Raw genomic sequence first — 27,500 nt, 5'->3', positions numbered from 1 at the left:
ACGTACAGATATTGAACTCCTGCAGAAAACATATTTTTCTTACCTTTGCAATATTTTCATTTCAGACTGTACAATATATATGGTCCTGAAATGTTGCCAACACGAATAGGTTTGCATGTTAGACAGTGTGCTTTGTCCTTAACTAACTGAGCTCTATTCCAGAAAATATTACTCACAAGATGCTCTGTGACACACCGGTCCTCACAGAGGTGGAAAAATGTCCTGAAACGGGCTCACAGAGTCATAAAATCCATCCCGCTGCACTAAGTGGATTCTTCATATCCTTACGCACAAAACAAAACACACCGACATACACCGACTTCCTCCACCTCAATACACACATACACACGACCCCAACCACCCTCCTTTTAGGGTCTGTAAAAGTGTGTGTGTGTGTGTGTGTGTGTGTGTATTGATAAAAGGCTCCAGGTCCAGAGAAGGGCTCCATTGTTGGCAGCAGCTCGGCTCCACACACACTCTGATTGATGCCAGCTGAGAGAACACAAAGACACATTTAGCCTGGACACACACACACACACGCACACTCACACACAGAAACACACGCCGGTGGTTTAAGAACACGCTTCTGAGAACCAAAAAGCCAACTCTCACACACACAGATTTACGATAGATATCTGTGCACAGATGAAGGAGAGAACAAATAAACACTTGAAAAAAAGAGACACACACACACACACACACACACACACACACACACACACACACACACACACACACACACACACACACACACACACACACACACACACACACACACACACACACACACACACACACACACACACACACACACACACACACACACACACACACACACACACACACACACACACAGTAGCTGTATGTCAGCAGCTGAACTGTTGGTGACCTTAAACAACCTGCAGTAGAAGCTGCCGGGGTCGTGACCTCCTGCTGTGGAGAGCCAGGACTCTATTCATCAAACATAAAGGGACAACTTGGAACCTTAACCTGGTTAACGTCTCCACGACAACGCGGACACAACGCTGTTTGTTTTAGACTTGGACTACATCATACGATTTGAAAATTGGGACTGAATTGTGCAGATCCATTTATTTCTTCTTCCCTCCTACACATGTGGACACACACAAACACACGCTTTCAGATTATTCCAGGAGATAAAAATCACACACAAACAACTACTCATGGTAACGGCTCCAGAGCATCTCAAAACATGTGGATGAAGTGTGGAGCCGCTGACAGCCTCGGACTGATTTAACCCCTGGTCATTTTAATAATAGTCATGTCAAAGTCATATTTACTTTATTTATAGAGCTTTTATTTTGAAGGCACACAGAGGTGGAAGTGTTTATCTGATCCCTGGAAAGTTTGAGCGTCACTTCTCTTATAAATACTGCGGCGCGGTTACCACCAACTCTCTGCTGACGCTCATTATTCACTCTAACTGTGCGTGGCCGCTAGCGCCCCCTGTTGGTGAGTTAGACTTTTTTTTACAATGAGGCTGATTTACAAAGAGAAGGGACAATTGTTTCCCCAAAGAACTGAATAATGACCTTAAATACACACAGCACACAGAGACGCTGTTTGCTCTGTAGCGCAGTTAGAGGCACGTTTAACCCTTTGTGTGTTTTATGAATGAGACGGTGTCTTTTTGACCTTTTTTCAAATGTTTAATGGACATTAAAGCCGTATAATGGTTTTGTGAATCAGGCGTTCATTATGGTTGATTTCAGTGTTTCGTAAAAGTAGCAACTGGAGGACACTTATTTACGACTTATAGAAGCCATCAGTGAAACACTGAGATCTGCAGCCAAAAACAGAGCTGAGGTCTGGTCAAATGGAAGTTAGTTAGAGATGCTGTCAGTGGAAGAATGAATGAAAAGGATTGGTTGCCAGAGTTTTATCCGCGGATAAAATGACACGGCCAGAAACAAAGCTCAGAGTGTTTGTGTGTGAGTGTTTGGGTGTGTGCGCTCCTCAGAGCCGACAGATTAGATGTTTCCTGCTCAGTTAGCCGCAGCAAGCAGCAATGGATGGACTCCAAGCCACACACACACACACACACATGTACAAACACGCACACACACAGCCATATGAACACACACACACACACACACACAGCGTGCTATCTGTGTCAGTGGAAAATGACAGTAGTCTGTTTGGCAGAACGCGACGTGGCAGAACTCATCCCTCTCTCCCTCGGGGACGACGGGATCAGCAAAGAGAAAAAAGACACAAGGAAAGAAAGAGAGAGAGAGAAATAACAGACAGAAGAGGAAAGTAAAACAAATGATGAGACGGAGGAGAGCGCATTCACAGAGAGAGAAAAGGAAAAGCAAGGAGGAGGAAGAAGAGAAGCAAGCGTGGAAACGAAAACAGAAGAAAGGTTCATAAAGAGGTCAAGAGAATGTGTGTGTGTGTGTGTGTGTGTGTGTGTGTGTGTGTGTGTGTCTCGCTCTGTGTTTCCACCTCTTAATTAAAGAACCAATTAGAATCTCAGTTTAACGATGGCTAGAATCACAGAGCCCATTTCCTCAAGCAGGATGACTAATAGACCCACACACACACACACACACACATGGATACAGTTACACACACTGAGAAAGTCTTACATCACACACAAATACGCATAAACATTCCTGCACACACACACACACACACACACACACACACACACACACACACACACACACACCTGCGTGCGTGCAAAGGAACTCCAGTGCTGAGGCTGAAAAATGAATCTAAGTATGTACACACACACTGGATTTGGATTTCATTTCTAATTTTTTGTCCTGTGACCTTTACGTTGGGCTGAACATTAGAGAATGCGTCCACTAGGGGGCGCAGTCCTCTCCTTCCCGTCCGTCCAGATGTTCTGGTGTCGTCTCTCTCTGTGCCCGAGAACGCCAAGATTTATAGTTCATAACAATCATTACTCTAACATTTTCATCGTTTTCCAAACTCTTCTTAGTTTTGTTTTGATGGCCTGGCTTGAACTCCACTGCTCCACACTGCCCCCCACTATTTCCTGCGGTACTGCAACATTTGCTGAAAACGGTCAGAAATAGGTACGAGATGAGCGCGGGCAGAAGTCTGCGTCTGTATCCTTATTGGACGAGGAGCATGATGGGCCTCAGATGATTTTCTGAGTTAGGAACAGATTTAAAAATCTGCACATGAAGAAACAGCGATAGTGGAAGGAGCTGCAGGGATACAAATCTGAACAACAAAGAAAAGTGAAGTGAATAAAAGGAGAGAGAGAAGGAGGTAGGTGGTACTTCTGGGAGTAAATAAGGGCAGACGATGGAGACAGGAGAAAAGAGTGATGAGAATCTCTGAACCATACGCAGACAGATAGACAGTAACCACTATTGTCTGTGGTCAAAACAAGCGCACAAACACACAATGCTGATAACGCCGTCTGTCTACACTCACTCTGATAAGGACGGAGCGGCCTGAACAGACTGAGAGCCAATGAGAGGACGGGGAGGAGGACAGGGGGGGATTAAGCGATAAGATCTGGCAACCCAACCTGATCCGAGCTCTGATTGGTTTATCATGTGCTGTGGAAAGCTCCAGAACGCACCGTCCTGATAACCACGACCTTCCCCGCCCTGTGCTGTCCTCCCTTCATATCGACACGGCGCCCTGCTCTCAGCCCCAAGTCAGAGAGAATCCCTGAGCACGTTGAGAACTTCTCATCAAGAGAAGAGAGAACCAGTGAAGAATTCATCAAAAGTTTCTTCTTTGGATTCTTTCCTTCAGAGACTCTGAAGCAGACTCCCTGCAAGACACTGTGTAACTTAAACTTCAAACCTGTCTGTGCTACTCATTTACTTTCTTCTTAATTTACGTGTTACTATTTATGTGCAAATACTTGTCTATATTTATGTATACAAATATTTTTGTTTTTTTTCTGTGATATTTCTGATTTTGCAGCATCTGTTAGTTTGTGGTGGGTTTTTTGTAAAGTATATATTCAGTATTGTTCTTATTGTTTGTTTCCTCTCAAAATTTAAAAACTCAATAAATAAATAAATAAAATACAAAAAAAAAAAAAAAGAGTCTTCTTATCGTGTTTGGCTTTTAACATTCTCACTCTTGATGTCTCACCGCTCAGCGTAACCACAACTGATTGTGAGAAGCTGTCAGCCAACACTTAAAGGTTTATACTCTGTGTGTTTGTCTTAAAGCAGAGGATTCTGGGAGATGTAGGAAATCACTGATTGGGGAAGAATGAAGCAGCTTGAGAGGAAACTGGGTTTACATCAAAATCACCTCGTCAAAATTCCCCGATAATCCCCGTCGGGTAGAGGTGCTTAATTCCCCGACACGCGAGAGGTTTTGAAAGCAGCCGTGATGGACGCCACAGATCCTGAAACCGATGCTTATTCTGCCGTTTCGCTCACTTCAAGGTGATCCAGATGAGTGTGAGTGTGAGCTAAACGCCTGCAATGTCAAAAAATATGACAAGTGAGAAGGTGTCTGGGGTTTCTTTGGGAAGAAAAATAAAGTCAGAGTCCTCCTTTTTTGAAACCGCCTCCACCAATCAGCGCTGTCACAGATGCTTTCACAGGCCGTCGGTCAGCGGCGAGGACGGCTGCTTAAACACGGCGCTGTGATTTATGAGGCTGTCCCGCTCCGTCAAAGAGCCGGCTGAACTCTTGTGTTTTCTCTGGGACGGCGGCAGCGGGGGCTGAGAGGCCTCGGTCACAGACAAAGAGCTTTATTCTGTGCTGATAGGTCGTGTGTGAGAGACTCGCCCGGCCTCCATCGCTCTCCAGACTCCCCTCCCTCAGATCACTGATGAATATGTCTCCTCTTCTTTTGGTCAGAGTCTGAAATATAGGCACCATCACAGACACACCCGGGTACACAACACACACACGCAAAGATACGGCCAATCACAGAGCCTCTCATCTCCAACAAACAGAGCGAGAAGTCTCTAACCCGAGAGTAAACAATAGTTAGTTTCTGAGCTGCTCCGAGCGCTGGAGTTGAAAATCTTTCAACTTTTCAGAAAGGCGCTGCTGATGTCACCGCCGCTCTTTTCATAATTTATGGTATTTTGGCCAACCGTACCCTCATCCTCCTCGCTGCGTGTCTGATCGGGAAATAAACCATCTCAGATATAAAACAAACAGTAAAAAGTAACAGAGCAATGTCGGTCACACAGCGGCCGTTGTCAACAGACTGTTGTCATGGAGACAGGACGAACGTGCTGCGCTTTTCTTCTCAGACCACAAACGCTTCATGTACTTGCTGGCGAGCGCACAGTCAGCGCTTTTCTGCCCCCCAAAAAAACGGCAGGTGGACACGGGGCTTACGGAGGAGTCAGGAGGAAATAAAAGGATGAAGTTTGTTTTATTACTGAAGTCAGCTCTCGTTTTTATAAGTTAGTTGTCAAATATGAAGCTTCAGTTCTCACGTAAAAGAATCTTTTCTACAAATAAACACCATGATTGAAAGCTGTGTTGACCAATGAGGCTCCTGCGTTTCTGTGTGCAGCGGCTCATCAGAGTAGAACACAGGAGTCGAATTGAATTTTCCATAACTGCGAGTGACTGCTTCAAACCAAAAGAAGAATCTGTTCAACTGAGGACTGAACCCACCTGAGCGACCTTTGACCTTTTACTGATACAGTACGTGTTTGCTTAAGTGGAAGCAGAGTGATGTCAATACCGCGGCTCTTCAAGTCAACATGTCAGCGCCCGTTCAACAGGAGGAGACTGAGGGACGCCGTCCATTTGTATACACACTCTATGTCACACACACACACACACACACACACACACACACACACACACACACACACACACACACACACACACACACACACACACACACACACACACACACACACACACACACACACACACACACACACACACACACACACACACACACACACACACACACACACACACAAACACACACACACACAGAAGTGAGGAGGAAATCTCTGGGTCGACCCTCATCCCTCCTCTCACTCACACTCAGACGCTGAAGTAGGCGGTTGTTGCCGTGCACTGGGTGGTCTTGAGGGCCCGGAGGCCCCAGACAGAGCAGGGGACTAAATTACAGAGCGTGACCCACCACAGTGACACCTAACCTGGGATTAACACCCGGGCTGAGTCCCAGGCCGACAGTAGCCCCGGGCTGTGGGAGCTGACCCCAACAAGTTCAGAGGTGACCAGACATGCACACACACACACACTTACAAACACACACACGCTAAGTCTTGGCCCACCCAGGACTGAAATAATGAGGGGTTTTGGGTCAGTCCAGCTGGATGGAGGAGAGCGGGGGTTCTGGGCGGAGGCTACAGAGTTTGGCCCTGATCGTACGGAGTATCTTGTGTCCGGAAATATCCAGATTGTGTCCACACACACACACACACACACACACACACACACACACACACACACACACAGGTCTGAGGCGGATCAGTCCACACCTGGCAGCACAGTGAGTCTCGACGATGTTGCGTGTTGCAATAAGAAAACTTGTCACTGAATGTTTCCTCCCAGCTCACGTCTGAAACAGACTTTATGAAATCTGCAGAGAAAGATGGATTTACTGCTCGGCTCTCCTCAGCTGGAGGAGGAGGAGGAAGAGGAAGAGGAAAAGGAAGAGGAAGAGGAGGAAGAGAAGGAGGAGGAGGAAGAGGAAGAGGAAGAGGAGGAGGAAGAGGAGGATGAGGAAGAGGAAGAGGAAGAGGAGGAAGAGAAGGAGGAGGAGGAAGAGGAGGAGGAAGAAGAGGAAGAGGAAAAGGAAGAGGAAGAGGAGGAAGAGAAGGAGGAGGAAGAGGAGGAGGAGAAAGAGGAGGAGGAAGAGGAGGAGGAAGAGGAGGATGAAGAAGAGGAAGAGGAGGATGAGGAAGAGGAAGAGGAAGAGGAAGAGGAAGAGGAAGAGGAGGAGGAGAAGGAGGAAGAGGAAGAGGAAGAGGAGGTTCAGGGTTTCTTCTGGGGTCAAGGTGATTTGTTGTCGGAATAAAATGTTCAAAAACAATTGGCCAGATTTTAAAATCTTTGATTATCTCAAAAGAGGTCAAAAAAGTTAAATGACCACATTTTTGTTTCTTATTAGCGTTCACAACTTCAGTAGTTTTTGTGCACTGCAGCTCATAAATCCAAAGCAAACCTTACATAGAAGCAGCACAGATATACCTGCAGCAGTACCCCACGTCTTTATTTATGGTGTTATGTTTGTAATATTAAACTCAGGATGTCTGATGCAACATCTGTGTTCAAGCTGAAATGATCTCAGAGGGTTGATAAGATGTCATGACTTCTTCTGTCTGGAACACACAGCTGCACACTCTGATATGACATAAATCTTTGAGTATGAGAAGAATGATTTAATGTTTGTGCTCCTGTACGTGTTGCACTCAGACCAGGTTCAGGCAGAGAGTGATGAAAGGAAGGGAGGTGGGATCGGTCATTTATATAAAATAAGTTTTGTTATCAAACTTAACTTGGAAACGACTGGAAACATCTGGACGTGACATCACATCTTCTGCATGTGGAGGTCAGACCAGGTGAGAGAAAACTTGGAGGTGGAGAGGAAGGATATAGGTCTGAGACACACACACACACACACACACACACACACACACACACACACACACACACACACACACACACACACACACACACACACACACACACACACACACACACACACACACACACACACACACACACACACACACACACACCTCATAAAGAGCCCTGATGCAGCTGTTTGGGAGTGTGGTCAGGGTCAAGGGTCAAACATATACATTGACACTACACACTTCGAGCCACAGCAAGTCGCCTGAATTGATTCATATACACACACACACACACACACACACACTCCTGACATGAACACACTCAGACAACCTCCCAGTGAGACTCTGCATGCGCACACACAACACACACTGTTTGCCAGAGTGTATTAATAGCATGTGATGTGATTGAACCCGAGGGCCCGTTTCACCAGAACAGCTGCAAATAAATGCCGCGTGTGTGCGTGTGTTCGTGTGTGTGTGTGTTTGGTTTAAACCTTCCTCAAAAGCCAAAATATATCTGAACTCCGGTGGCCCGGCGTGGAGTTCAATGGTGCATGAAAACACAACGACACGCCTTGCACACACACATTTTCTTACATATTGAAGCAGCTTGAGCGGAAAGTGTAAACTCTGCTCTGACAAACTGAAGTCTGATTTAATCACATTAATGCAAACATGCCACAGACTGCAGGGCCTTGCAGAATGACTCTTTCATATCAGCTGAGTCTCAGTCTTTAGAAGGTCGACATGTACACCTCCCCGTTTTCCTGTCAAAGCTGAGTTAACAGATCGTTCCAAGATGATATTCAAGGTGTGTTCCCATAATCTTCTAGATATTTTTAAACGAGATTTAATTCAGAGAAAGCCAAACAGCTGATCCTCACAACAGGCTGTTTTTTTTCCTGCTGCAAGAGAAACTATGGTGCAGAAAACTAATTTAAAGGAGCAGTATGTAACTCTGACACAGAGCTGTCTCCCCCCGCCCCCTCCTCTCTAGAGTCGATGCTCACGCAGGTTGCCATGTGGTGGACACTGAAGCTTCAGTGTTTATCCAGCTCTGCATCGGTCTGTAAACCTTTCTGTGTTCTAACCTCTCTCCATTTTTCAAAAGCATCTCCAATATTGATCCTAGTTTGAGCACGTTTCTGCTCGTGGAGCTTATTAGAAACATGCAGAGGCTTTTTAGGTCGGGTACAATCACTTCTATCTGAACCAGTTCTCTTGCCCGCTTCCATCGCTGCAACACCTGTGTTTGACCTGATAACTGCTTTCATATGTACAAGAAAAATAAATCAGACCACATTCAATTAGACACAGCAACAGAAAAAAAACACACAGGAAGATAACTGCTGTTCTGTCTGATCATAAAAATATCTTCAAGTTATTTTCAGACATTTCTCTTCATGAGCTGAATGTTGCCAATGTGTATGTGGTCTGTGGTGTGTGTGTGTGTGTGTGTGTGTGTGTGTGTGGACAGTGTTTAGTCTGAAGCCATATTTAGTCTCTGGTCCTAAGAGGAGGCCTATAATCACACAGAACCTTTCTCTCTACTCATTACATGCGCGCGCGCACACACACACACACACACACACACACACACACACACACACACACACACACACACACACACACACACACACACACACACACACACACACACACACACACACACACACACACACACACACACACACACACACACACACACACACACACACACACACACACACACACACACACACACACACACACACACACACACACACACACACACACACACACACACACACACACACACACACACACACACACACAGGCCTGTCATTAACATTTCACACTAACCTCCCAGGCTGCACACGTGCGCACACATTTAGTGCGCACACACGGCAGGATCTGTGTTGGGGCGGCCGTTGCTCAGTCTGTTGGGACTTTGGGTTTGGGAACAGGAAGGTCGTTGGTTTGAGTCCCGTTTTGAGATTATGCTGTTAGCTAAGGAGAAGCTCACCCTCCGAGCACAGCCAATGGGGGTTGAGTAAAATCACACAACTGTGATACTACATCTACTCCATCAGTAGAAGAAGAGAAGAGCTAATGGTTTAAATGAGCTCTAGGTGACTGTCAGAGAATCTCAGCTCGGATTAAAGATAAACTTTGATGGCTTTAACCTTGTACGTCTCACAAGAGTTAAATTCTAAGGACGGGGGAGGGGGGGGGGGGGCTTTCATCACAACTGTTTGGTTGCTTATTATACCTTAAAGGACCAAAAATTCATTGCTGTTGCGTAGATGATCTTCCAGACTCAGTGTAGAGTAGCTTCTGAAATAAAAAAATGTTTGGTCCTGACAAAAAAAAGAGTCTCTTATTACCAGAAAGGTACACACGTACACACACACACACACACACACACACACACACACACACACACACACACACACACACACACACACACACACACACACACACACACACACACACACACACACACACACACACACACACACACACACACACACACACACACACACACACACACACACACACACACACACACACACACACACACACACACACACGCGCGAAACTAAAACAAGTGCATACTTCTTTGCACACCTAACCTGCAACACACAGCATCACTACAGTCCATTACTGAACCACACACTTGATGCAGTCCAGACCAGAAAGACCTGAGAAGCCAACAAACACACACACACACAGACACGCGCACACGCACACACAGGGAGCCAGGTCTGAGGTGATGGTTTTGGTTGTTGTCCCAGTGTAAAACGACACTAATTTGGAGGTAAGGACCTCTGGCAGGCTGAGTCCAAGTTTCACAAACTCACAGATGAAGGAGCCCAAAGCTAATTACAAAGCTAACAATGCTAATGCAAAGTCAATGAGGTCCATGCTAGCGCTAATGTGATGCTAACAAACAGATGCTGTTTCAGATCCTGACACAAAGTCCACCATCGCTTAGATCACTGATCGCTTAAACCTCTTGCTTATGCTTAAACATAAATGCACACACAACACACACTTTCATAATCATACACACACACAAGCACACACTGCTGACTAACTCCAAAAAACACACTAAATAAGTCAAACCAAAAACATGAAAACACACCGTTGGCAACAGGAACTTTGTGCCTGTGTGTGTGTGTGTGTGTGTGTGTGTGTGTGTGTGTGTGTGTGTTGCCCCCTCCATGCCTGTTTGCTTTTCTCTCAATGGTCTCCTTTGAAGGACGTAGAAGAGGAAGAGAGAGAGAGAGGTGAGTGGAGGAGGGGGAACAACCAGAAGGAAAAAAATGAGGAGAACTCTGGGAATTCACTGAAACAAGATAAATATCTTCAGGTTGGCGTCGCACGGCCGCCGCACTCTCCCTCTCTCTGTGACTCTCACACACACACACACACACACACACCAGAGTAAATATGTGTAATCTTATAAATCAGCCATTGTTTGTGAGGTGGAGGAAGCTAACGCACACACACACACGTTGCTCAGGGGCGGACATGTTGACGTTAGAGAGAAAGTGAGCGGCTGGAGGTGATCAGTCATTCAGAGTCACACCAATATAATTTAAAAAGAAGTTTTTATTTTGTATTTATGGACACTTTAGTTCAGAAGCATGTTTTGTTCTCTGTGTAGAAATTCTCTGTTTAACTGGACAGTAGGCCTGGAACGTTTTTTTGGCGCCGGTAGCTGAAGTCCTCCATCAGGCGGCCCGGGTTTGAATCCGACCTGTGGCTCCTTTCTTGCATGTGTGTCCCCTACTCTCGCTCTCTCCAGTTTCTGATTCTGTCTGATCTCTAAATAAAGCCACAAAAATAAACCTTAAAAATCACACAGAGCAGTTTTCACAACCCAATCCAGATGGTGGTAATCTGCTCATAGTTGTTTGTTAACGCTATCAAACAACACAAGAAGACGAGAGTACAGTACCAACATGAAGAGGCGGAGCTACAAATCCCGTCTGCATCTTTCGAACAGCTGTGAGGGGAAAGTTCGGGTTCACAGTGCGGTCGAATGTTTTAGACGCCTTCACCAGGACGAGCCGATCATCGAAGCTAGGTGTCCAACAAAAGTCAGGAGTACTAAGTACTTCTTAAAAACACAGTAGAGATCTGTAGAGGAGTAAAAACAGGAGCTGCACCTTTAAAGAGCGCTCTGAGAGTTAAACCTCTCATGAGGGCGGGGCTCTTCATTTCTCCGTTTCTGATCCTTAAAGACGTAAACACTCGTGTTGCAGCCTCGGCTTGAAATCCATCCGCTCCTGCTCTGAATGCAGATCTGTATTTATTGTTACGCTGTATTACGACTCTGCAGGCTGCCAACTTGTCCCATTGTGCATCTGGTTTCCATACAGACAGACGCAGCGATATTTACAGCTCATTAAATAATGCAAAGACACACACACACACTCTGACATACACACACACACACACATTCTGACATACACACACGTAGATACACACGTAGATACACACGTACACACGTACACACGTACACACACACACACACACACACACACACACACACACACACACACACACACACACACACACACACACACACACACACACACACACACACACACACACACACACACACACACACACACACACACACACACACACACACACACACACACACACACACACACACACACACACACACACACACACACACACACACACACACACACACACACACACACACACACACACACACCATTGTTGTAAGTCATTTCCTTCACGAACAGGATTTCATTCATCAAAAATCAAATGTATGTGGCAAATTAAACTGCATTTGTGTGTGCGCATGTGTGCGGATGTGGTGGATGTGTGTGCTTCAGAGTGGATGTGCCTCTGTGTGTGTGTGTGTGTGTGTGTGTGTGTGTGTGTGTGTTTCAGAGTGGATGTGTCTGTGTGTGTGTACTTGGTGTGTGTTCTTGTAATCTCATTATTTGTGGAGGATCCTCTCCAGCGCAGCAGACGGACTCCTGCTGCTTCAAACAAAGAGAGAGAGTCTGAACTGATCTGGGATCAGACGTTAAACAATACGACTCAGTGTGGCGACATGAACACTGTTTACTTTTCCTCAGAGGTTTGAACCTCATCACTTTGATTTGAAAATTATCCTCACTGAGGCTGACTTCAGCAAACATTATTTAACATCTACCAGCCTTTCTAACCCCTGGATCTCAGGCGGTGTGGTGTCGCCTGGAATCTTTATGCATTGATCAATAAAAGATATATTGTTGAACTGTCTCTCTCTCTCTCTCTCTCTCTCTCCCTCTCCCTCTCTCTCTCACTTGAAGCAGCTGTGGAGCCATGAAGTGTCTGGATGCTAACGTTAGCCGTGTTCTGATGGTAGCTAACAGGTTATTAAAAATATTTTTGAACTCTAAACATGTCTTGAAGTGTCTCCAGATGTTTTGGATCCATCATCTGTAGTTTCTATTCAGTCTGGAGTAAAACAGGAAACCAACATCTAAGGGTGACGTGACAGCAACATGGCCGCCGTGGGAATAAAGTCTATGAGCTCTGTGTAAACAACATTTACTGAACTGTAAATCTATAACATAATTACTTTAAAACCACTCCTTTAACTTTGTTTTCTCCGGTTTTAACACGAGTATAACTCAGTATCTACCTCTCAGAGCACACTAACGGACGTTTTCTGCCCCCGCCTCACTGTGGGGGTCCGCTGCCTCAGACCTGGACTGAAACACGTTTACAGTCTGTGGTCGGCGCATCAAGCTGCACACATTGTGTTGTGTGGTGAGAAGGTTGATTTCATTTACTCTACGGCCAAACAAACGTTTCCCACGACCAGAGCAGGCTGCAAACAGAACCCTGCTGCGGTTTTGTACGTTACAGTAAAAGCTGCTGTGCCAGAAAATCGAGGAGGGGAGGAGGAGGTGAACCAAGACGTAAGGTGAACTCGGAGCCAGATGTCGCCTGCGATCTGACCCCGGGTGGTTTCACAGGGATGATGGAGGGGCAGATTTGTCAGGTCAGTGTCCTCCATCAGAGCGGTGTAAAAATCAAGATTGTCAGACAGTTTAATTAAAGCTGCAGGACAAAGAAAAAAAAAAAAACCTTCCACTCTATAATCTGCTGCTTTAATCTCCTCCCAGCGTGACAGCTTTCCAACATGGATGACTTATTAAATCTCTGCTTGGTGCCCGGCAACAGGGCGCAGAGAGAAATGATGTGGTAAGCATGGTGGGAAACTTTGTCTTAAGTCACTCACAGCTCCAAAAAGTTCATATTTAAAAAAGTCAGAGCACGCCGGAGCGCAGCGGGACGACGTGCACGACCGTCTCTGCACAGGAATAAAGCAGCTTTTACGACGCTGACCTCGAGGCACCAAATGTAATATTTGTTTTCATAATTTCATCTGTTAATGTCTGCTTTCCTTCCTCTGTCTTTGTAGTCCTTCATTTCCTTTGCTCCTTAAATTTAACGGTGAGTTCAGCTCAGTCGTTTCTCGTCTGAGTCACTGAGCTTCATTAGCTCGGTTTGATCTCGTCCATATTTATCTGGATGCTGCTTCATGTCTTTGAGCCATCCTGAGTTTCCTTTGGTTACTTCTTTTCTTCTGATCAGTCATCGGACTCTGCTTTTTCTGAAGCTCAACCTCCCCTTAGTGCCCGATCACATGTCGCCCCAGGCCCGGCCGCTTCAAAAACACCTGGGGAAAACACAGCGGGGAGCGTCTGCGGAGCGAGGCTAAGTGTGCATATGGGCGACCAAACAAAATAAATGGGGAAAGATGGAATTGAGCAAATGTAGAGATCTCACTGAGGTAAAGCCTCATACTTGATTTGATTGACTGCTTTGGACAAAAGTGACACTGACAAGCGCTGAGACTCGTCATCTTGAGATGAAAAGTTAGAAAAAGCTAGGAGCGTGTCGTTTAGAAGCAGAGAAGAGCGACCGGCAAGCGTGCTGCACCAGAGCAGAACAACGGTTCAGCTGACAGCGAGTGTGAGTGATGTGTGTTTGGGCCCTAATGCTAATCATCAAGGATTCTCCGTTCATTGTGAATTCATTTCTGAATAATTCCTGTTCTCCATTCTTTACCCTCTATAAACTTTCTCTGTCCTTCCTCCTCTCTTCAGTCTGCTTCCCGAGGTGAGATGGAGAGATCAGATGGAGAGGAGAGGAGAGGAGAGGAGAGGAGAGGAGAGGAGAGGAGAGGAGAGGACACGATAGGAGAGGAGAGGAGAGGAGAGGAGAGGACACGACTCCCTTTCAAACATCTTTTATCTTTGCATTCATCCTCTCTTCTACATCTCATAATCACTTTGTATTTCCACATGTCCTCCTGAATTTTAATAACCCTCTCTCTCTCTTGCTCTCTCTCTCTCTCTCTCTCTCTCTCTCTCTGCACGTCTATCCCCCCCTCTCTGATCCTCTCTCTGACTGTCTCCCACCCCTCCCAGCTCTGACCACATCCACATGTTCCTAATAAAGTCTCCTCCAGCTCCACCACATCTATGAGGAAATCCTCTGGCAGGTCATCCATGTCTGTCTGATAAAGAGCAGCACAGATGCTTCATCGCTGCCCCCCCGCCCTCCACCCTGCTTTTAACTTGACTCTCATACGACAGCTTAGGTCCAAAGATCTGCTTCGACCCGGCTGGATCGCATGTTTTTCTGCCCGCAACCGCTGCAGCATTTAATGAGCCTGAACCTGAATAAACCTGGAGAAGATAAATAAAATGAAACTTGACCTGATCAAGCCCGAGGGACTTCAGAGAAATGAGATCCAGAGTCGGGACGTCTGGTGGTCAGGGCGGGGCTGATGTCAACCTAAACTGATCACAGGACAGCTGTCTGATCCTGCTGATAAAACTATGGTGAACAACGTCTGAGATGGAAACAGACTTTTAATGACATAATGATCTTTATAGACTCTTTTCTATTGCAGCTGATACATGAGAGGCAAACTACTCGAGGGGCTCTGAAGGTTTCATTCATTCAGAATCAAAATGATGTCGGCTTTCAACGACAGCTGACTTCCTCCAGATAAAAATAAAATCACATGATTCATTTATTCAGTCTGACCCGGATGTGTTTCCCGTCTTTTGAGTTAGATCATTCTTCATTTGTAAGAATAGTCTGTAGAAAAACAGCACAGTAACGAAGCTCCGCCGTCATTCAACATTCATATTGATTCTATAACGGTGTGATATTGGTGTCCCAGTTGGTGTGAGTTCACATGGAGGTAGGGCGTTGCAGAAGCATGAGCAAGCACTGCACAGCGGGAGCTCCACACACACACACACACAGTCAGACATGCACACACACAGCACTGTTCTCCCCGCTGGCTCATCTGATCCCGTTTCATCTGATTTAAACTGGTGCAAAGTATGACAAAGTATGTTTGCACAATGTGAACAGATGTACAGTTTGTCAAGCCTGGCACCGACACGCACGCACGCACGCACGCACGCACGCACGCACGCACGCACGCACACACACAGAACACTGAGTGTCCGTCAGCTGAATGAAAGACAGCCATTCATTGATAAGACGGACAGTCACATAAACAGACCATCTGAGGGAAAACAAACCAGACCACTGCCCCCCCCCTCTGTGTGAGCTCCATTCAGCCTCCAGAGGGGTCTCTGTGTGTGTGTGTGTGTGTGTGAGAGAGGACAACTGATGGATGTAAATGTGTGTGTTCCAGGGGGGTAGTCGGAGAATGATTGAAAGAGAGCGAGAGAGAAGAGAGAGGGAGGAAGTTTCTGGGCTGCTGTCGGTCCTTTAATCTGATACACAAACACACGGTTCACCTGAGAGCCTGCCATTCACACACACACACACACACACACACACACACACACACACGTGATTTTAGAGAATTCAAACACTCCACAGTGGTTTTTCATAATACATGAATCAAATGTCCTCTCTTCTGCCGATGTCTGTCAGCAGGGACGATAGTTTGAAGCTTAATATTCTGTTATCATAACGAGCTTCATTATAAATATCCAAACGTCTTCAAACGTTCTTGAATCAGTCTTCAGGTCCGAGCAGGTTTTCTAAATCCTGCTTTAGTTTTTGTCGTCTGTGGAGGTTTCGGTTGCCGACACAAAAACAGAAACTTGATTAATTAACCTCCTAAAGTATACTAACAAACACAAACATGCTGCAGATGAACGGGTTTACTAAAGCTCACAGAGTGTTCATACGAGCAGGAACAAATCTACAGCGATATGCTCTCAGACGTTAAAACACACACAGGTATGAATGTGAGAACATCATTACACATTCAACGAGTTTATATAATACATGTCTGAAATGCACACTTCCTCACACACACACACGCGCACGAACGCACGCACGCACGCACGCACGCACGCTACGCACGCACGCACGCACGCACGCACGCACGCACGCACGCACGCACCACACACACACACACGGGGACTGAGAGGCCGTGATGTTAATGGCGGTGGTCCTGCCGCTCCACAAGTGGGATCTGTGTTTGAGCCGTGTTTAGAGGTCCATTTGGGGCCAGATAAATCAAACTGCTGTCTACCAGAAGCCTCCATTAGGGGCCCGGCGAGGCCCCTGGACGGCCTGTCAGTCACCCCGTCAGTCAGCGAGCCGCCCTCTTCCAGCGTTTGAACTCATAATTACAGGGAGGCTCAGCTCGGCTCGGCCCGGCCCGGCTCCTGAGTAACCCCCCTCCATCCACCTCTGCTAGCTCCCAGACTGCAGCGCTCGCTAGCCCAGCGCGAATGCTAATACTAACAAACGACGGACATTTCACCTCCAGAGGAAACAGCGGCGGGGATAATATTTATGGAAACTGAAAAGTCTCCCTCCCCCTTTGTTCTCCCCCCTCTTCATCCATTTCCACAATCCACTTTTTCTCTGTCTTTGAGTGACACTTCCCGGGTTTCCCCCCAGAATTCAAGAGGTTATCCAGTGAGTTAGCAGAGGTGCACTAGCGCCTGGCTAACCTCTGGCTGCCACAGATTAATCAAACACCAGTTAGAGGGGAGAGTGTAAAACACAGGGGCCATGTTGACCTGGGGGGGGGAGAGGGGGGGAGGTGTGGGAGAAAAACACCGACAGACACAGATGAAGAAAAACTCAACTGATGAAGGTTTGAAACGCCTACCAATGATCGAGCAGAGCTGTGATCATGGAGCAACATAGCTGCTTCTGTCCTCTCCATCAGCCAATGAGAGAGTCTCGATCTAAGAGCCATCAATCACATCCTGCTGGTCACACGGTTCAAACATGGCGTTGATTTTGGAGTCCAGCCACCGTGGTCAGCAGATGAAAAAGTTTCCCTGCGTGCACATGTATGCACACATCACGCCGGCCGCGGCTCTCTAGCTCTCAGGAATTCATGAATAATATATACGAGTCCATAAATGCAGCCTGAACAATGGAAATATTATCCTCGGCTGCATAAACGCAGAGCCGACCACAGAGTATCCTCACAGGGAGCTCGTTCCTCTTATCTCTTGACGGCTCGTCAGCGAAGGCCGGCCGCGCTGCATGTGGAGACGCACACCGCTAACGAGGGGGAATCCCCCCCCCCACCACCACCCCCCCATCTCCCCACCTCCCTTCACCCAAGATTGATGTAGAACATTTACCCAGCAGACATTCCTCCGGGCCCAAATGAAAGAGGTGCCTGGTTCACCGGCATTCCTGATTGGCCACACATTCCTTCGGCATTCTGACAACAGTGTGATTGCTGGCAGGGCGCCGAAGCTTCAGGAGGTAAACATCGACCACTTTTCTATTTATCTACTTTCTAAACCGTCTGCGAGGTTCCACCTGGAAGAGAAAGTACGATCAGAGAAGAGAAGACGTTTATATCAGGACCAATGAAAGGGCCTTAAACCAGGGCGTGGTTTAACGTGTAACTTATCAAAGAGGGGACAATGAAAGGTGAACTGGTTTGCAGATTTCTCTTTGGTTAAAGGAAAACTTAAGACATAAAGCTGATTTGTATTGACGAGCTGTCGACTCAAATCTCAACACTCAGAGGCTCGTCAATGAACAGCTCGCAGTGAGCCGAACAAAGTTTTTTTCCGGTTTTGATACAGGTCAGAGGTCAACATTTCAATCATGATGTGGATATTGTTAATGCACCACTATCTCCACTTTGTAAGACAAGCTAACGAGCTAACAAGCTAACAAGCTCTGCTGTCTGAGGAGAGAGCCTCCTCCCTTCTCCTTCCTCCCTCCTTCTTCCTCCCTCCTTCTTCCTCCCTCCTCCCTCCTCCCTCCTAGAAACCTAGAAACTGGGGGACCGGGGTAAAAACGCTGTTAACAAAAGAGTCCAGCTGATTAGTTGCTGATGCTCACTCGTGTCTCGTGCTGTTAGGACACTCTGACACAGGAAGCTGAAACTTAGAGGAGAAATGAAAAGAGTTCTGTTGAGATTAAATCTGAACTTTTGACACAAGAGCCGAATCAAAAATCCACATATTTGATTCCTTCTCATCCAGAGTCTGAACTCCTCGACGAGGATGTGATGTTTGCTCCAGAACACAAACTGCTGAGCTCGCCGCGGCCTCAGCAGCATGACTCCGAACACCCACATGAATTATTAATGTGACGCGTTCATCACTCTTCCGACCGGCCGTCGATAGCCTCCATTATGGCCGGTGTGTATACATTACAGAGTGTATAGTGTGTCTGAAACTTCCCGCATATACGAGCCGCTGTGTGGCGGGAAGAGGAGACGAAGAAGAGAGAGGATAGAGAGAGGAGAGAGAGAGGATAGAGGGAGAGAGAGGAGAGAGAGAGAATAGAGAGAGGATAGAGGGAGGATAGCGAGAGGAGAGAGAGGATAGAGAGAGGGAGAGGATAGAGAGAGGGAGAGGATAGAGAGAGAGAATAGAGAGAGAGAGAGGATAGAGGGAGGATAGAGAGAGGAGAGGGAGGATAGAGAGAGGAGAGAGAGGATAGAGAGAGAGAATAGAGAGAGAGAGAGGATAGAGGGAGAGAGAGAGAGAGAGAGAGGATAGAGAGAGAAAAAGAGAGAGAGAGAATAGAGAGAGGATAGAGGGAGGATAGCGAGAGGAGAGAGAGGATAGAGAGAGAGAGAGGATAGAGAGAGAGAATAGAGGGAGGATAGAGAGAGGAGAGGGAGGATAGAGAGAGAGAGAGAGAGAGGATAGAGAGAGGAGAGAGAGGAGAGAGAGGAGAGGAGAGAGGGAGGAGAGAGAGAGGAGAGAGGGAGGAGAGAGAGGAGAGAGAGAGAGGATAGAGAGAGAGGAGAGAGGAGAGGAGAGAGAGAGAATAGAGAGAGGATAGAGGGAGGATAGAGAGAGGAGAGAGGATAGAGAGAGAGAGAGGATAGAGAGAGAGAGAGAGAGGATAGAGGGAGGATAGAGAGAGGAGAGGGAGGATAGAGAGAGGAGAGAGGATAGAGAGAGAGAGAATAGAGAGAGAGAGAGGAGAGAGGGAAGATTGCGAGAGGAAAGAGAGAGAGGATAGAGAGAGAGAGAGAGAGAGAGAATAGAGAGAGGATAGAGGGAGGATAGAGGGAGGAGAGAAAGGATAGAGAGAGAGAGAATAGAGAGAGAGAGAGGATAGAGAGAGGAGAGGAGAGAGAGGAGAGGATAGAGGGAGGATAGAGAGAGAGAGGAGAGAAAGAGAGAGAGAAAGAGGATGGAGGATAGAGAGAGGATGGAGGGAACATGTGATGGACAGGAGTGACAGCAGAAAGCATTAGCTGCAGGATGCAGTCGTGATATCAGAGCTTCACGTCAGACGGAGAGAGACGAGAACAGCCTGACAGGTCATACGACCCGCACGGCCAGAGACGATAAGAGTTTGAAGCTTTCAGACTTTTAGAGGGAAGATTACACATCCAGTACAAAGATCACTTCAGAGGAACTCTGAGTTGTTGGGCTATTTTTTAAAGACGCAGCTCACTCGTCCTCGAGTCTTTTAAGAGAACATGAAGTCTGTTTACAGTTTTCAACCTCCTTCCGTCATATCGAACACAATCTGATGATGATGTTTTACAAGTTACTAAAACCTTCAAGGTGGAGTCAGGAGTTATGTCAACACAACATTCAAACTAGGCCCCTCCTCCGGGGTTTGAAGATGGTGGCAACAGTAAACAAAGGGCAACAATGGAGGACGTCCAGCAGAGGTCTGCACCTCCGAGGTCGTCCATGAGGCGGAGCTACACGCTGCCAAAAAACAAAAACAACTTTGAAATCAACAGGATACTGAAACATGCCCCATTTTGTGTTTGTCCTTCAATATCCTGCTGTTGCCCAGGAAGTGACGATTCTTTTGACCAATCAGAAGACTGCAGGGTGTCTAGCTCCGCCCTTTAGGGTCCGATCAGGATGCTTTGCACCCTAACAAAAAGGAATGTACGGATCAGTTGTTTTGGAAACACCGATAAATGAGTACCAAACGGAACTGGAGCGTTTGGTGTAAACGTTGGCTCTCAGTCTCTGTGCCTCGTAGCTTTCAGGTGACGCAGGTGCTGTGTGGTGGAATCTGCCCGTATGCCATATGATATGGATCCAGAAGAAAGCTCTGTGATTAGTATTTCTTAATGGTTCCAGCTGTTTTCCTGACCCGCCGCTGCAGGATCTTCATCACCTTTATTTTGATTGTTTTTATTTTTTAATTTCTGTCAGGCGAGACTAAAACAACACGTGTGATTAAGTATGAAAGGAAGAACTAAAGCTGCTGATGAAAGGGTTAACTGGTCATTAAACAGAGCGAGACGATAATGAGGCGCTGCCTGATAGGCGGTCATGGCGACTGACGAGCTAACGTTACGTGAACTCTGATTATTTGGGTTAGCTTCAACGAGCTCGTTTATTTCCTCTCGTTAAGCTGTAGTCTCTGAACTCTTAAAGTAAATGTGGAGCGGATGAATGTGTAAGCGGGAGCTGATCACAGCGAGCCAAGCGGTGACGCACTGACAGCTTTAACGGCTCACCACCAGATGAAGTCACGCCGCCTCGCTACGCTAATGAGAAGCTAATGGACGGTGGAGCTGATGAGCGCCAAGTCGGCCTCTGGAGAAAACACCAGGGGCAAGGGACCATCACTTTGAACCTCACACACACACACGCACGCACACACACACACACTTAAACACAGACACACACACACTTAAACACAGACACGCACACACACTTAAACACACACACACACAGTTATGCAGATACACTTCATGCATTTGCTAACTCACATACGTCAAAGTTAAACAAAGGAGACAAAACTTAACACCTGCTTAGTTTTAAAATCAGCTTTACACTGAACACACACACACACGTCCACTTTCACACATGAACTAAAAAAAACTTTGCAGTCTGAAATCTTCCCTGAGTTGACCCTCACAGCAGGAGACTCTCCCTGTCGGACATGAGGGGGGGTCTCAGGTCTCAGGAGTCAGGTCATGACTAAAGAGAACGAGGAGGAAGTAACAGACTCAGACACTTTGAATGAGTAAATTACTTTCATAATGATGCTCTGTGAAGTTCAACATATTTACAATATCGACAAAAGAGCAGAAGCAGTTTCATCACGTGGGTCATGTGCAGACAGTCTATGGTCGTGCAGATATAAATGTCATCCCTCCTCCTGCTCGTGACTCAAGGTGAAACATTCATCTGTTTGCAGATATTTCAGGAAGATTCAAGAGTTCAGTGAAAGTGTGAAAGCTCCATTTTAACAGAGAGCGAGACGAGGTCTAACTCAGGTCGAGGGGTACAAGCGCGACTGTAACACATTATGTGTGTGTGTGTGTGTGTGTGTGTGTGTGTGTGTGTGTGTGTGTGTGTGTGTGTGTGTGTGAGACTGACCTGGCTGTAGGTAGCGTCCAGCAGTGTGTCCAGATTCTGCAGAGGTGCCGGGGTTTTGTCTTTGAATCGAGTCAGCAGGCGGCGCTGGATGGCTCTGAACTGGACCGCCCGCTCTGACAGCAGGTCCTGGTACTGCTGAGCACCGACACGCAGCTAACACACACACAAACACACACACACACACGGGGCAGAGATGAAACAGCAGCAGATGTCGGTCTCAGACTTCTCTTTTAAACCAGAACGTGTTGGTGTGTTGTGTTCGAGCTCGCCGCCTGATATCTTTTACCTGGAAGTGCTGGTCTACAGACAGGAAGTAGTCCTGCAGCGGGAGCGGCCCACTGAAGCTTTTCTTAAAGTCTTTGACTCCCAGTTTGTGGAAATGTTTGTCAAATCTCTGGACCAGCTCCTTCACCACCAACCAGATGTCCTCAAAAGTGTCGCTCTGAAGACGGTAACGCTCTGACGGAAACAACCAGGAAACACACGAGATAGTGAGAGACATTAAAACACAACACACCAAGAAAACACAAAGACGGCTTAGGAACCATCTGTCATAATGGTTAAAGAAAAGGCCAGCAGTAGTAGTTAGATCAGTAACACACACGTTGTGTTATTATGAGAGATGTGCCGATCGTGATTTTCTGTTTGTGCGACTCACGGGAAGTCTTAGAGGCCAGAACGGTGACTTTGGCTCCTGACAGGAACTGGAAAGCCAAACCGTTAGCATCCTTATCTTCAGATTTTGCTGCAAACTCTGCAGAGAGAGAGAGAGAGAGAGAGCGAGAGAGAGAGAGGCAGAGAGACAGAGAGAGAGGCAGAGAGACAGAGAGAGAGAGAGAGAGGCAGAGAGACAGAGAGAGAGAGAGAGAGGCAGAGAGACAGAGAGAGAGAGAGAGAGAGAGGGAGACAGGGAGGCAGAGACAGAAAGAGAGAGAGAGGGGGAGAGAGGGAGACAGAGAGACAGAGAGAGAGAGAGAGGGAGACAGAGAGAGAGGGAGAGACAGAGAGAGGGAGAGCGAGACAGAGAGAGAGGGAGAGGGAGAGAGACAGAGAGGGAGAGAGACAGAGAGATTTGTGATGAGACAGATTGGACTGACTATCATGATGCAAGACGCCAACAAAGGAGAACAAGATACAGTCGCATGGTTCACAAAGACACAATGAATAGCCGGCAGGAGATTTCACAAATCCCAAAACACACACTCAGTACGACCAGAGTGTGTGTTTGTGTGTTTAGACGTCGGAGCTGCTGATTGTAGCCGATTATGAGATAACTGAGAAACAGAGAGGAGACACACACACACACACACACACACACACACACACACACACACACACACACACACACACACACACACACACACACACACACACACACACACACACACACACACACACACACACACACACACACACACACACACACACACACACACACACACACACACACACACACACACACACACACACACACTCTCTCTGCCACTCAACACTCACCTGTCAGCTCGGAGCTCAGTGTGTTCTGGTACCTGTTTATGATTTAAGCATTAAAGCTCTGTAAGTGTGTGTGTGTAAGTCTCTCAGGTGTGTGTGTGTGTGTAAATTACCTGGGAAGATGGAGCTGAGCTCAATCGGAGGCTGGTTGGTATCCACAGTGATCTTAAATTTGGTGTTTTTGGCCGGAGATGAAGGAACACACACCAACGCCAGAGGAAGACTGAACCTGGTCTGATGAACCCGAGGAACTCCTGACAAACAGAAAATACTTCAAAACTTAAAAATGTATTTACGACCTGTTTTTACGCTTAGTTTTTGTGCCTCATGTTCTAAATCCTTTCTCTCTTTTCTTGCTGAGCGACTGAGCAGCAGCAGCAGCTTGACCTCCTCTGCAAAGGGTAACTGTTAGGTAATAACTTCTACATTATCTGGATCTACTTTAACAGCACAGACTGTGAATAAGAAGGAGACGTAGCCACCACCATGTCAACCAGTGGGTTGAGAAAACATTTTTTGAAGCCCCGGGGTTGAAAACTTGGAGCAGGAGGGTGCAGCTCTGTTGAAGCAGTGGTGTCGCCCCCTACTGGACGTTTTTAATATGCAGGTTCTAGCACTTTCACTTCACTTTTAAAACCTGGGATTACTTACACAGAGAAGATAAACGACGCATATAAACGTTTGTTATTGCTCCTCCTGAACAGCCTCTACTGATGGCTCAGATCTTACAGCTAACCCTACGATCACTCATGATAATGCTCTCAGCCACTGTCATTCTTTAACTCTTTTCCTGAAGATCTACCTCTAAGTCTCTCCTCACTTCCCCCTTTAACTTGCGTCTTTGTCCGCCAAGCTCCCCTACACCGAATCAAACAAGGTCAGCACATCGTTTTTTGTTTTTCTTCAGACTTTCTCTCCAAACAGCAGTCAGGTCAACATTTGTTAACACAGTCAACAGATATTCAGATTACACGAGTATCTGAGAGCTACATCGACACTAGAGACCCAACATCAACAACCAGTCTGGAGAGGTGTTTGTGGAAGAGAAAAGGAAGTTTTTGTGCAAAGTCCGGGAGGAAATTTAGAGAGGAGAGAGAGAGAGGGGTGACGAGAGAGAGAGAGAGAGAGAGAGAGAAAGAGGAGGAGGAGGAGAAAGAGAGGAGAGGGAGAGAGAGAGGAGGAGAGCGAGAGAGGGGAGGAGGAGAGAGAGAGGGGGGGGAGACAGCGAGAGAGAGAGGGGGGGAGACAGCAAGAGAGAGAGGGGAGGAGGAGAGAGAGAGAGACAGAGGTGGGGGAGGAGGACAGAGAGAGAGAGAGAGAGAGAGAGAGAGAGAGAGAGAGAGAGAGAGAGAGAGAGAGAGAGAGAGAGAGAGAGAGAGAGAGAGGAGGAGGAGAGAGAACGCCAACTCAAACTATGTCCTGAGCTTAAGCAGTTGCTGAGCTTGGCAGAAATCTACACTTAGCTAGAATAACAGAGCGAGGGAAAGAAGTGATGGAGGAAAACAGTTGTTAAGACGAGATGGAGCGAGGGAACCAGGAGAGCTAAGGACAGGAGAGGGGGAAGACCGGAGGGTGGGGGGTGGGGGGTGGGCAGAGAAACGAGTGGAAATAAACCGGCGTGAGAGAAAGAGTGGAAGAGAAAATAACAGAAGGTGGGAGGGAGGGAATGTTCCAGGTTCTTACAGATATTAATAATTACCCACAACTACCGTGCACCTTCCTATTCCATACGTGCAATTATTATATAATTATGTGAATAATTCAATTTGCTTTGAATACATGAAGGGAGGCAGAGAAGACGGCGGGCCAATGAAAACAGAGAATCAGAACAAAGGTCCACTTTCAGTCTGAAACGCCTTCTATCTGGATGTGTTTAAACATGAAGACAACGTGCAGCAGAGCGGGAGCTTTACACACAATATGTCTGAATGTAGACCCCTCTGCACACAGCGCTTTATGGTTCTTAGAATAAGGGCGCTTTCACATTAGCCACGAGTGTTTCGTACCGTCCCCAACTGGACTGCGCTCACATCAGTATCATCGTTCAGTACTCGAGTACACAGTCTGATGCAGCAGGGGGCGGTATGCACATAGTTGGTTTGCAAATCCACAAAAAAGCAGAAAGAAGAAGAAGTAACCATGGCAACCACTTGCAGACAGAGTCCTTCCTGATAACTGTGGATGTTTATGTTATTTCCTGAGACGCCAACAACGACCCTGTTCCTATATGTCCACACCCACAGAGCAGGTCAAAGGAGGAAACGTGGCCGTGCTGCACGGCTACAACGTTTCTTGAAGCGACAGGAGACGTTTAGATTTACCTTATGTGGCGGTCCACTTCCTTGTTTGAGCGCGGTTGTGTTCACATCTACACATGTACGTATGATAACATCCATCCATTCACTTATTATCTATGCCGCTTTTCCAGTTCGGGGGCGCTTGGAGCCGATCCCAGCTGTCATTGGTTGAGAGGCGGGGTTACACCCTGGACTATTCACCAGCCAATCACAGGGCTGACATATAGAGACAGACAACCAGCCACACTCACATTCACACCTACGGACAATTTAGAGTCAGCAGTTAACCTAACGAGCATGTCTTTGGACTGTGGGAGGAAGACGGAGTACCCGGAAAGAACCCACACCCACACCGAGAGAACATGCAGACTCCTCACAGAGAGGCTCCTGTCAGATGGGGATTCAAACCAGGAACCTCCTCGCTGTGAGGGGACAGAGATAACCACTGCCGCACCTTGCAGCCCGTTTGATGATATGGAAACCTTAAAAATGTCTCTGTATAATAATAATAATAATAATAATAATAATAATAAATATATATATATATATATATATATATGTGTGTGTATAATAATCTCTGTATGGTTGGAGACAGACCGACCCTGAGCATACTCGGCTTGTTTTCTACATATCACACATTCTTTGGGTTTGTGACGTTGTGAGCCGCCCCACCACGGCATTTAAAAGTCACTCTGAATGTAATCGAGGCAGACGTGATGTACACTGTGATGGATTGCCCAACTCAGGCAGGTTTCAAGTCGCTCCAACTTCAATTTCACAACATACATGAAATGAATGAAAGAGCTGGCTGCGTTAGAGGACGGAAAAAACACATTAAAAATCAAAACAGTGCGGTGTGCTTTGGAAAACGGTTGAGTGTGGACGATGTTTAGTGAACGGAGAGCAGCAGGAACCGTTCATTAAAAGACTCGGAGGTTTACTTTGTGCAGATCTGACTGAGCTCACACGACGTATTAACGAGATAAAGGAGATTAAATAATATAAACGTATTAAATACTGTATCATAGACGAGACATTCAGAGAAGAAAAGTGAAATGAGAGGAAGGGAGAGGAGGTCATGGAAGGTCGGAAAAAGCTGGGGGGAATTATTTTCCCTTCTTAAATTCAGCATCGCCATTAACAAGTCACCACTGTGTGTGTGTGTGTGTGTGTGTGTGTGTGTGTGTGTGTGTGTGTGTGTGTGTGTGGTTGTAAATCTCGTCTTGTTCCACTCAACCTCTGTAAATTCCCAAACTGCATTCAGCAGGTTTCACCCTGAACACAGACGTCTACCTGCACAGCCAATGTGGGTTAGGGTTA

General features: G+C 46.7%; 1 protein-coding gene across 3 annotated transcripts in view; it reads right to left on the bottom strand.

Annotated features, from left to right (window-relative positions):
* bbs9 (Bardet-Biedl syndrome 9) overlaps positions 1–27,500 on the bottom strand; it is a 139,101-nt gene that overhangs the window by 60,487 nt on the left and 51,114 nt on the right. For all 3 annotated transcript variants that reach the window (XM_065958093.1, XM_065958095.1, XM_065958094.1), the window contains 4 exons: positions 23,997–24,137; positions 23,048–23,143; positions 22,676–22,848; positions 22,390–22,542 (listed from right to left, as the gene is read on the bottom strand). In XM_065958093.1, coding sequence (XP_065814165.1) covers positions 22,390–22,542; positions 22,676–22,848; positions 23,048–23,143; positions 23,997–24,137 — 563 coding nt within the window. The remainder of the gene's footprint in view (positions 1–22,389; positions 22,543–22,675; positions 22,849–23,047; positions 23,144–23,996; positions 24,138–27,500) is intronic.

This window comes from Labrus bergylta, chromosome 8, assembly GCF_963930695.1.
Source record: "Labrus bergylta chromosome 8, fLabBer1.1, whole genome shotgun sequence".
Classification (NCBI taxonomy): Eukaryota; Metazoa; Chordata; class Actinopteri; order Labriformes; family Labridae; genus Labrus; species Labrus bergylta.
Note: the sequence above shows the minus strand (reverse complement) of the source record. Positions and strands in the feature narration are given on the sequence as shown.